The sequence below is a fragment of the Chinchilla lanigera genome, unplaced genomic scaffold (assembly GCF_000276665.1).
Source record: "Chinchilla lanigera isolate Chin_1 unplaced genomic scaffold, ChiLan1.0 scaffold00012, whole genome shotgun sequence".
Lineage (NCBI taxonomy): Eukaryota > Metazoa > Chordata > Mammalia > Rodentia > Chinchillidae > Chinchilla > Chinchilla lanigera.
Genome location: NW_004955413.1, coordinates 11,230,988 through 11,243,448, shown reverse-complemented (window position 1 = coordinate 11,243,448; position 12,461 = coordinate 11,230,988). Strand labels below are relative to the sequence as shown.

General features: G+C 37.1%; 1 protein-coding gene across 6 annotated transcripts in view; it reads right to left on the bottom strand.

Annotated features, from left to right (window-relative positions):
- Positions 1-12,461, bottom strand: part of Atf7ip (activating transcription factor 7 interacting protein) — a 144,419-nt gene that overhangs the window by 18,339 nt on the left and 113,619 nt on the right. For 5 of the 6 annotated variants that reach the window (XM_005378990.2, XM_005378989.2, XM_013511438.1 and 2 more), the window contains 2 exons: positions 4,670-4,748; positions 2,339-2,494 (listed from right to left, as the gene is read on the bottom strand). The exons of the other annotated variant lie outside the window; for it this stretch is intronic. In XM_005378990.2, coding sequence (XP_005379047.1) covers positions 2,339-2,494; positions 4,670-4,748 — 235 coding nt within the window. The remainder of the gene's footprint in view (positions 1-2,338; positions 2,495-4,669; positions 4,749-12,461) is intronic. 6 annotated transcript variants of the gene reach the window in all.

Below are 12,461 nucleotides of genomic sequence, written 5' to 3'. Positions count from 1 at the left end.
AATGACTTAAAAGAGCAATTTTTTCCTCTTCAATTTTAAACTGTTCTTAGTAGGGTACAAATACTGGCCCTCTGAGCCTTCTCCCAAGGAAATACAAATCTAAAATTATACTGCTATTCCCACAGGCCATGAAGCTGGCTGGCTATTTTAATTAACATGTTTGCACATGCACACACACACACACACACATACGCACACACAACCTGTGTCTTTGGCTGCCTAGTATATTAGATTTTGTCTACCTCTCCCCTATTCCAGCATTCTTTGCATCTATGTCTCAGAGAGCACATTTTGAGCAACATTAACATATTTACTTTTAAAAACTGAGTCCTAAACATTTACTTACAATACGGAACTATAATCATGTAATACCTTCACTGGTTGTGATAGTGTGTGCCTGTAATTCCTTTGGAAGGTTAAGCCAGAAGGCCTGACAAGGGTTTGACGGCAGCCTGGGCTACATAGTGAGCTCAAGGTCATACTGAACTACATAGCCAGCCCCATTAAAAAAAAAAAAAAAAAAAATGTAATTTTTTTGGTTTAAGAGATGAGGGTCTATTGCTCAGGGTGGTCTCAAGCGCCTATGCTCAAGTGATCCTCTAGCCTTAGCCTCCCAAGTAGATAGGATGATAGGTAAATGCTAACAGGCCTGACAATAACAATGAATTTTTTTTTTCTTTTGGTGTTTTTTTGAGACAGGATCTCACTATGTAGCTCAGGCTGGACTTGCACTTGTGACAATCCTCCTGCCTCAGCCTCCCAAGTCCTGGGATTACAGGCATGTGCCACCATGCCCAGCAATAACAGTGACTTTTAAGAGTTAACTTTTTCTTGTTAATAACTCTCTAAATTAGAGTCACACTTCACAAATGATAATACAGTAACTATATAGTAGGAAATTTAATAGGTATTTTTACTTGGAACTTTTTTCCCCTCAGCACTGGGGATTGAACCCAGGGCCTCAGTACAAAGCTACATCCCCAGCCTTTTTATTTTGAAACAGGGTACCTCACTAAGTTGCCCAGGCTGGGTTTGAACTTATGAACCTCCTGCCTCAGACTTGCAGAGGGCTTGGATTACAAGCATGAGCTACCAAGCCTCCCAGAGAAAATGGAATCTTTAATAAAATAAATAAGTAAAACGTTTCTTTACTAAAAAGATCCTGCAGTCTAGGGATACAGCACAGTGGCAGAACGCTTCAGAGTCAACCGCTAGTGCCATAAAATAAAAAATAAATGCATCTAAAGACACTTCAGCCTTTACACATCTTAAGTTTTAATGTGAGCCTTCAGAAGAGGGAAGTATTCAGAAGAGGACAATTCGCTCTCATTACGCTCATGTATTTGCATTATGATATATCCTTCTGAAATATATAAATTAGGTAACTGTCATTATAACTTCATATGAATGCAAAGAAACAGATATCACTGTTCTGAAGGTTAAATTTAATAGTAACTACCTATTTAGACAGAACAGTAGTATTTGAATATGAGAATTAATATAAAAACTCTGTGCCAGAAATAAAGTCATACAAACACACTGTTTTGCTTGGCCATGTCAACAAAGTAAAATAACAGTTTAAATGATGGGAAATTCTGGATAACCATTTAGAATTCTAGAATCCAACAAACTTATACCAAACTATTAGGCATTTACTGCCTCAAAAACAATTCATAATTGAAAGGTTACCAAATAATTTACTACATCACTGGAAAATATCCCTTTTCCTACAAGTTATTCTGGTATTCTAAGTAGAAATTTCAATGAGTAAATCCCATTTTAACTCAATGTTTTCCTTAATAAGACAAGTGCTTACATACATGCTTTGCAGATACATCTCCAAGTAACAGCCTAATATGCAAGAAAACAAAGTTTCTTGATTGGCTTCTAAACAGTTTTGGTGACATAGGTTTTATCTTGAAAATGTTTGATTTATATTTTCTTGAAATGTAGCAAACGAAGTATTAGCATTTACTCCCGAACTATGTGTCAGGCCAGTTAAACGAAATTCAACGTAAGACTCAAATAATTCTTGCTTGATCAATTATAATATCTTGGCTGTACACAGAACAAATCATTTCATCCAGCTCCATCATTTCTGTTCTTCACAGTGGCAGGTGACAAAGACACAGAGGTTAAGCCTTCTTGGTAGCAATTCTCAACAGTGGTGCTACTTAAAACAGCAAAACTAAATGACATTGCCTTCAAAAGGACATACGCTATCTTCAAAGTAACAATGAGAATTACTCTTAATTTTTTGTCTAATCTTTCCACTCAATTCCAGTCACAATTCTCTGCAGGAAAAACTAGAGCCTGGTCAATGATTCAGAAATTTTACCTGTAGGTAGTAAGTGTATGGTAGTTTGAGAAGGTCCACTTGTCGGCACCCCAGATGGCTGAAGAGGTGGTGCTGGTTGTATGGGTTGCAATGGTCGAGACATGGGCTGAGAAGAACCCATGGTTGATACAGGAGTGTGACTGATTTTTTTGGAGTCTGTTAATTAAAAGTGACATATTATGATTAATGATAGGGAAACTTTAGAAATCATAGGTCTTTCCTTTATAGATGAATTTAATTTTTACTCACCACTTAGCTATCACATTTACCCACCTCTATGAGAACAATTTCTTTCAGAGGTATATTTTGGCTGATTTGAAATCCAAGCCAGGAGCTATTTAAATACTTGCACTGTTTCTTCTAAAAGATTTTCATTCACATTTACAGGAATGCAGCTATTTTTTTTTTTTTTTTTTTGCTAATTAAAGAAACTATTTTTGGATTCAATATACTATAGTATCAACTACACTAGCTGTGCTGCTTACCTAAATATATCTGTTAACTTCATACCTGTATCAGACACTATTCTCAACAAATACTGTAAATTGACAAGTTTTTTTCACTGAGGTTTTGAATTTCAACTACTCATTGTTGTATAAGGTTTGTTTGCTAACACAAATAGCTACTTTACCACCATTATCTAGTCTTTAAAATAAAATATACACACAATGTCTAGTCTTATGAAAAGGTCTTCAAAAGCCTATGCAATAAATGTTTGCATCTCAGATAAATTCCTTAAACAAACCACTCTGTAGCACTGAATAGTATGAGCCAAAAGTCTTTCCATCTAAAATGATGCTCACAGACTTCTTTTTTTTTGGTACTGGGAATTGAACTCAGGACTTCACGCTTGCCAGACAGGCGCTTATGCCACTGAGCTATATCCCTGGCCCTCACAGACTTCTGTCTTATGGAATTCCTCAATAAAATGAAAATAAAACTTAAAGCTTCAGCAACTCGTACTTTTGGTATTAGAGAAGAAAAATGTACCTTTGGAATGGGAGAATTTAGAGATAAATCCGAACATAGGCAATGGAAAGAGCACACAAAAGCCTTGGATGCTAGACAGTGAAATACCCAGAGTAATGAAAATGAGCTTGCTTACTTTCATATATGCCCATAAGAAAATAATGAAAGCACTACAGGCAACCTGGAACTCATAGAATAATCATACTGGTATGAGTTCAATCCTGGTAGATAAAATAAATTTCTCAATTTCCCATTTTGATTTCCAAAATTGAAATGAAATAACTTTTGTTATTATTAAATAATCAATTATACAGGTATTAATTTTCCTAAAACAAAAATATGACTTTTAACATCTTCAGTTTTTACAGTTCAGTATCTTAAAGGTTGCCCACTTAACATCTGACCTTACCAGACTGTCTGAATGCAACACTACTGCTATAGAGTTTTACATATATTTCTGTGAATGATTTTTTTGTAGTCAATTTTGTGAAATACTTTATATCCTGAATCATAACTAGAGATATACTGTAAATGCTATAGTATAATAAAGGTTCAGAAAAGCCTAAGGAAAAAAATTCCCATTGAAATTGAGTTCAGTATTTCCCATTTAATGATGGAACTTTTAATAGAATATCTATTAACAATGTAGAAGAATAAACCAGAATATAGTTTAATATTTACCCAGTAAGTTTCTAAATACTGTAACTCAGAACACTGAGAATTTCCAGTGTTAAATATATTTTCGTATTTACTTACAAAAGGCTAAAGAAATTAACTCAATCAAAATTAAATGTGTACACATTTATAAGTATCTACAGAAGGCAGGCACACACACATACAAAGAAAGAACATTTAATGTTGAGTCAAAAGACCTATATTTGATTACTAGGCCACTTATGATTCTGATATGTCCTCTCTAAATACTGCCAATTCCTTCAGGTCTAAAAAGAGTATGATGAGGTTATTGCAAGGACAAAGTAAAATAACATAAACAAAACAGAAAGTGCTCCCTAAACTAAATATTCTCTTTTTTTTGTTTTTTTTTTTTCCGGTCTTTTCTTCCGGTACCAGGAATCGAACTCATGACCTTGCGCTTGCCAGGCAGGCGCTTTGCCGCTGAGCTAAATCCCCAGCCCCATAAACTAAATATACTCTTAACTGCTATTTTCCTCTATACCTTGCTCATATTCTTCTCAAGATCTGACTTCTATGTGTTAATTCTAATTTTAGAAACTCTCATTTTAAACAGGATACAACCTACCAAACATAATGCTGTAGAAATCTGTCTACACAGAATACTGTAGTATATGAAGACAGAAAATGAGAGCAAGGCACTCCATAATACCATTACTAATTAAGTACCTTGTGAAGATCCACTTTCTTCATCATCCATTGTGAGATCAATGACACCACCTGAATCACTGCCAGTGGCTTTTCCACCCTGAAAAACAAAACAACTGCATTCTGCAAAGGAAACTGGCAGGTATAAAGAAGAAATGTAGTAATAATTAAGAGAAAAAGGAATAATGAGGATCCTGGTTCAACGAGGATCCCCTAAATGGATTTATGTGATGAAATAGTTTTGATATTCATGAGTTAAATGCCTGCCATGAAAATACAACTTTTATTTTCAAAAGAAATTCTAGACTTTTGAAAGAATTAATACCACTTTCATAGAGCTGCTGAAATGATTAGATGTTTGAAATGCTGAGATTGACTACAAGCATCATTTATTTTCTGGCACTTGAAATGTTATTTCTAAATTATCAATTAGAGCCAGGTATTGTGGCACATGCCTGTAATCCCAGCACTCAGGAGGCAGAGGCAGGAGGATCACTGTCAAGTTCGAAGCTAGCTTGGACTACAAAGTGAGTTCAAGGCCAGACTGACCTGCATAGCAAAACCTTGTCTCAGAAAGACAAAAAAAGAAAAATTAAAATAAAATTTAAAAAGGGGTAGGTAGGGTCAAAAGCAGATTACAGGAGACAGGAAAAACTCATGAAAATTGATGGTAGATCAACAGAAATTTTTAAGTCTAAAAAACAGAGAGAAAAAAAGGAATAAACATGAAAACTCTCCAAGAGCCATTTAAGAAGAAACATTTCAGTAAAAATCTAATTGACAGGAAAGAGATCAAAATTATTTGAAGAATTAATGACCAAAGACTCCAAAACTCGTAAAAAACAATTTAACTGACAAATTCAACAAGTTCAATAAACCTCAAGCAAGACAACCATTAAGAAATTCACTCCAAGATGTACTGTAATCAAACTACCCAATACAAAGAAAATGCTGGCGTCAACTAGAAAAAATTACATGTTACAAAAAAGCAAAGTTACTCCTCTTGCTCAGAAACTATGAAAGCAAGACAACACTAAACAATATATCTAAAACACTTGTAATTTCTTTAAACATCTAAACTTAGAATTTTATATCCAACGAAGCTCTCCTGGAGAAAAGAAACCATTGGTGGAGTGCCTGCCTGGCAAGCTTGAGTTCCAGAATTTGAGTCCCAGTACACTTCCCCCGCAAAAAACAAAAAAGACACTTTGGTTTAGATACATTAAAATCTAGAAAACTCACCACTAGCAGATTCATCCTGTAAGAAAATTTTAAGGAAATTTTGCAGTGTAAAAGGAAATACCAATTTGGATTATGGAAAGGAAAAGGGGACAAGAAAAGGTAAAGGTGAGGATAAATATTAGACTATATATCTTCTATTCTTAATTTCTTTAAACTTTAAAGGTCATTAAAAAATAATGTATTTGTAAATTTATAACATGGAGATGTGATATAGAACATAGTATGTAAAGATAATACCATTATTTCAAAACAAGAATGTAACACACAAAGGGAGCAAATGTAAATATAAAACTGAAAAATTCCCATCAGTAATCTAAGTAATTCAATATTAACTCTAAGAATAATGGTATGATTTTAAGATTTAGATACGTATTAATAAACCTGAGGGAGTCAGCCACAGTGTCTAGTTCTAGTCATATGTGTCAAATTCCAGCTAACTAGGAGGCTAGCATGAGGATAACAAATTCAAGGTCAGCCTGGGCAATAAGGCTAGACTCCTACTCTAATACCAAAATAAATGAACCCAACACATGCCCGAGCTGCCTGGGGACACTGCACCAAGTGGTGCACAATCAGCAAGCACCATGGTTCGCCTCTGGGCCCTGCTACATCAGTTGTCTTGAGACCCCAGACACTGAGGCCCGCAATCTGTAGTCATCACAGTGGCTGAGCCCGAGAGAGTCAGGTACACTCAATCACTTCCTGGGGACAAGAGACCAGCTGGCCCATGATCCTGCTGCTATTGCAGTCCACACCTGGGCCCTGTGTGTGCTCTGAGCTGCCTGGGGATACTGGACCAGTTGGTCTGTAATTGGCAAGGACAGTGGTTCACCTCTGCGCCCTGCCTGCTATATCAGCTGTCTGGAGACCCCAGACACTACAGTCCATGATCTGCTGTCATCACAGTTTGCAGCTGAGCCCCAAGAGAGCCTGGTATGCTGCATCAACTTCCTGAGGACAACACAACAGGCAGGCCATGATTCCGCTGCCATTGCTGTTCTCCTATGAGACCTGGGAGAGCTGGGTACACTCCACCACTGCCTGGTGACCCCTGACTTAGCAGACCATCTCCGTGACCACTGAGGGTCAAGTCTGACCCCCAGAAAACTCGGGACGCTAGGGATCTTCGGCGAGCTGCCAGGGAAGAAGGAGACTGACCACTCAGCCTACGGAATTAAAAATGACAAAACAAAGGACCAAAATGCAATCTCAGAATTCCACCCCAACCCAGAACAAGTCCAGGAGACATCGACATAGGAGAACATGGTAATCACACCCCTGAAATTGCTGCAATGACTGCAAGGTAGGTAAAGAAACAACTCCATCAGGCCATAGAAGAAATCAGATCAGAAATAATCTCTCAGGTAAAAAAATGAAATGACAACAATAATGAAAGAATTGCTCAGCACATCTAAAGAAGACATATATAAAAAAAATAAATGAGCATAGCAAACTGGTGGAAACATTAAATGAAAAATATAGGAAAGATCTAGAATGCACAAAACAGATTCAAAGAGATATCCAGGAAATCAAAATTTCCATCAAAAGCTGGAAAAACCACTTCAATGAAGCCGACGATGATATTTCGGATCTTGAAGACAGCATTGCAGCTAACTATAATGAAAAGAAGGATCTCTTAAAATTAACAAGGAACCAGGAAATATCAATTCAACAGCTGCAAGATGATGCAAAAAGAAATAATGTAAGACTAATAAGTGTCAATGAAACAGCAGGAGGAAACACGAATGACCTAAAAAGAGTATTTGCAGAATTAATAGCAGAAAATTTCCCAAGCAGGCATACAGAACTCCCACTAGCCATAACCAAAATAAAACTAACACCCAGACACATAATGAGATCCCAGAAATCCAGCAAAACAACAAAGTACTAAAAGCTGTTAGAGAAAAGAAACAGATCACCCATAAAGGAATCAGAACCACAGCAGATTTTTCAACACAAACTATCTCATAGAGAAGAGGTTGGAGTGAAGTATTCCAGGTCCTGAGACAAAACAGCTTCCAACCAAGACTGATGTACCCTGCAAAACTATCCTTCAGATTTAAAGAGAAATAAAATATTTCCATGACAAAGAACAACTGAAGAACTTCATGAGCACCAAACCACCTCTACAGAGAGTACTAAAAGATATTCTAGAAAGAGATAAAAATGACAATTCTAAGAACAACAATAGAAAGCAACTACAAAGCAGAGCAAGCAATTAAACAGAGAAAAAAAGTAGGAAATCAAGAGCAAATAAATAACATGACAAAGATAAGTCAATACATATCAGTTATAACCATTAATGTAAAGGGCCTGAATTCACCAATCAAAAGAAACAGATTGGCAGAGAAGATCAAGAAAAAAAAAAAAAAATCCAACAATATGCTGTATACAGGAAACAATTTAACTCAAAAGGAAATTCAGAGGCTGAAAGTCAAAGGATGGAAAACAATTCTACATGCAACAGAAACTTAGGAAAAAAACAGGGGTAGCTATTCTGTTTGTAGACACTGTGAACCTCAAAGCAAGAACAATCAAAAGAGATAAAGACGGCCACTATGTACATGTTAGGGGAAAACTGCAAGAGGAAGAGATAACAATCATAAATACGTGTGCACCAAATATGGGAGCACCAAACTATATAAGACAAATCTTAATAGACATGAAAAACCAAGTAACTATTAATACTGTTGTAATAGGGGACCTAAACACACCATTGACACAAAGACAGGTCAACTAGACAAAAAAAATCAGCAAAGAAATAACAGATCTGAACCAAATCTCCAAACAAATGGACTCAGTAGATGTTTACAGAGTGTTCTACCCCACAGCATCAAAATATACGTTCTTCTCAGCTACACATGGGACATTCTCTAAAACAGACTCCATTCCAGACCACAGAGCATGCTTAACTAAATGCAAAAGAACTGAAATTATCCCATGGATATTACCTAACCATAGTGCAATGAAATTGGAAATTAATGACAAAAGAAACCACAAAAACTCCATAAACACATGGAAATTAAATAACAACCTCCTGAACAACCAATGGGTCACAGATGAAATTAAAGAAATTAAATAATACCTACAAACAAAAATGTAAATACAACTTACCAGAATCTGTGGGATACACTGAAAGCAGTCCTCAGAGGGAAATATACAGCAGTGAACTCACACATAAGGAAAACAGAAAGAGAACAAATAAATAGCCTAATGCTACACCTGAAACTTTTACAAAAAGAAGAACAAGTCAAGCCCAAAGAAGGGAGAGATTATAAAGATCAGGGCAGAAATTAATGCAATAGAGATGAACAAAACACTAAAAAAATTAATAAATCCAAGAGTTGGTTCTTTGAAAGAATAAATAAATTGATAATGCCCTAGCCAACCTTAACAAAAAAAAAAAAGAAAAAAATGAAATTCATGCAATAAGGAATGAAAAGTGTGAAATCACTACAGATCCTACAGAAATTCAAAAGATAGTCAGTACCTACTTTGAAAATCTTTACTCCCATAGGATGGAAAACTCAAGAGAAATGGATAGATTCCTAGATACATGGATTACCAAAGTTGAATCAAAAAGATATAAAAATCATGAATAACCCAATTAATGAGATTAAAAATGTGACTGAAAATTTACCAACAAAGAAAAACCTAGAACTGATGGATTCACAGAGAAATTCTACAAGAAATTCAGAAAAGATTTAATGCCAGTACTCCTCAAATTCTTCAATGGAATTGCAAAGGAAGCAATTACCCCTAACTCATTTCTACAGGCAAGTATTATACTGATACCAAAACAAGAGAAACACCCAATCAAGAAAGAAAATTACAGACCAATCTCCCTAATGAACATAGATGCAAAGATACTCAATAAAATACTAGCAAACAGAATGCAGCAAATCATCAAGAAAATCATACACCATGACCAGTGGGCTTCATCCCAGGAATGCAGGGATGGCTCAATATATGCAACTCAATAAAATACACCATTATCAATAGAGCCAGAGACAAAAACCACATGATCATCTCAATAGACGCAGAGAAAGCTTTTGATGAAGTCCAGCACTCATTCATGATAAAAACCCTACAGAAAATAGGAATAGATGGTTTTTACACCTCAATCTGATCAAAGCTATCTATGACAAACCAACAGCCAACATCATACTAAATGGACAAAAACTGAAAGCTTTCACTTTAAAATGAGGAACAAGATGAGGATGTCCACTGTCACCACTCCTATTCAAGATAGTTCTGGAAACACTAGCCAGAGCAATACAGACAAGAGAGAGAAACAAAAAGAATAAGGATAGCAAAGGAAGAAGTGAAATTATCATTATTCACAGATGACATGACCCTCTACATGGAAGACCCCAAAAAATTCCACCAAAAGACACCTAGAATTAATAAATAAATTCAGTAGTGTAGCTGGATACAAAATCAACACTCAAAAATCAATAGCATTAAAAAAAAAAAATCAATAGCATTCCTATATAAAAACAACGAACACACTGAGAGAGAAATTAAGGAAACCATACCTTTCACCATAGCATCCAAAAAACTGAAATATTTAGGAATCAATCTAACAAAACAAATAAAAGATCTATACAATGAAAACTACAGTACTCTGAAAACAGAGATCAAAGAGGATTTCAGAAAATGGAAAGATATTCCTTGCTCATGGATAGGAGAACCAACAGTGTGAAAATGTCCATACTTCCGAAATTGTTGTATAGATTCAAAGCAATCCCAATTGAAATACCATTAGTATACCTCACAAATCTAAAGAACATAATCCTAAAATTCATCTGGAACCAGAAGAGACCCAGAATAGCAAAAGCAATCCTGAGTAACAAAGGCAAAGCAGGTAGAATCACAATCCCTGACTTGGAATTATACTACAAAGCTACTTGTCTGGGTTACTTTTCTCTCATTCCTGAGACGAAATACCTGACACCCAGAATTAAGGAAGGAAAGGTTTACTTAGTTCAGTCTGTGGGCGTTTCAGTCCATACTCAGTTGGCTCGAAGGCAGAACAGCACATGGCAGAGGGTAACCATTCATGGTGGCAGATAGCAAAAGCAGCAACAGCAAAAGGGAAGAGTGGCAGCAGGCAGCCTCTTTCTCTCCCTTACAAATGCAAACTATCCACCCCAGGGTGAGTGTAGCACTCACACACATGAACCAATCATAAACTCTAGAAGCCTGCCCCATGACTGCACGAGACTTTGGGAGGACATTCAGAACCAAACCATAAACTACTGTTATAATATCAGCATGGTACTGGCAAAAAAACAGACTTGAGGATCAATGGAACAGACAGGAAGATGCAGTCACAACCACAAATACACTCAACCACCTTATCTTTGACGGAAGGACCAAATAAGTTCACTGGAAGAAAGAAAGCCTCTTTAATAAATGACGCTGGAAAAACTGGCTTGACACATATTGAAGACTGAAAATAGACCCCTGTCTATCACCATGCATCAAATTAAAGTCAAAATGGATTAAAGATCTAAATATGAAAACAGAAACACTAAATCTACTGGAAGAGAAAGTAGGTAGAAATTTTGAAGACATAGGGATAGGCAGAGAGTTCATGAACAAAAATCAAGCTGCACAGGAAATTCTTCAAAGAATCAATAACTGGGATCTCACCTTATTGAAAAATTTTTGCACATCTAAAGAAATCACCAGCAGAGTAATAAGAAAACCCACAAACTGGAAAAAATTTTAGCCAACTGTCCCTCAGACAAAGGACTCCTGTCTAGAACATATAAAGAATTTTTAAAAAATCAGGCCCCCAAAATTCAAAGACCCAATTCAAAAATGGGCATCTGACAGGAATACATACTTCTCAGAGAAAGGAATACAAATGGCAAAAAAATACATGGACGAATGTTCAACATCATTAGTCATTTAAGAGATGCAAATTAAAACAACACTAAAAGACTCTCAACCCTGCACGCCCTGCGCCAAGAGAGACAGTGTTCGGGAGTGGCTGGACTCCTGGGCTCGAGTCTGTGCTCGCCCACACTGCCACGGCTCCCAGCTGAAACACGTGGAGAAAGCCAGGTATTTCCCAGCTAATCCCTGAGGGCACAGTGCACGCATCAGGGCCCCGCTGCCATTACAGACAGAGTCCTGGCCTCCCTGCTCCCGCAGCAGAGAGGCAGTTTTCACTTAGAAGCCCAAGGGTCTTCTCTGGCTGCGGGCGGGGTGAACAGACTCTCAACCCTGCACGTCCTGCGCCGAGTGAGTGAGTGCTCCAAAAGGAGCTGACCTGCGGTTCGAGTCTGAGCTTTGCCTTTGCCCAGATCCCCTAGTCAGTCGAAGGCTGGGAAAGTCTGTGACTGATACCCATCTGGGCTGCATTTGGTTCCTATACGTATCCTGATCTGACTGGAGACATAGATTCAGGTGGTTCACAAACTGTAGATCCTGCAGTTTGGGTCTGAATTATGCCTGTACCCTAAATTACCTGGGGACATAGGTCCACAGACCGAGATTGCCACACCAGTGCAACCCAAGTCAGGATGTGCACGTGCCCTGAACTGCAAGGCGACACTGG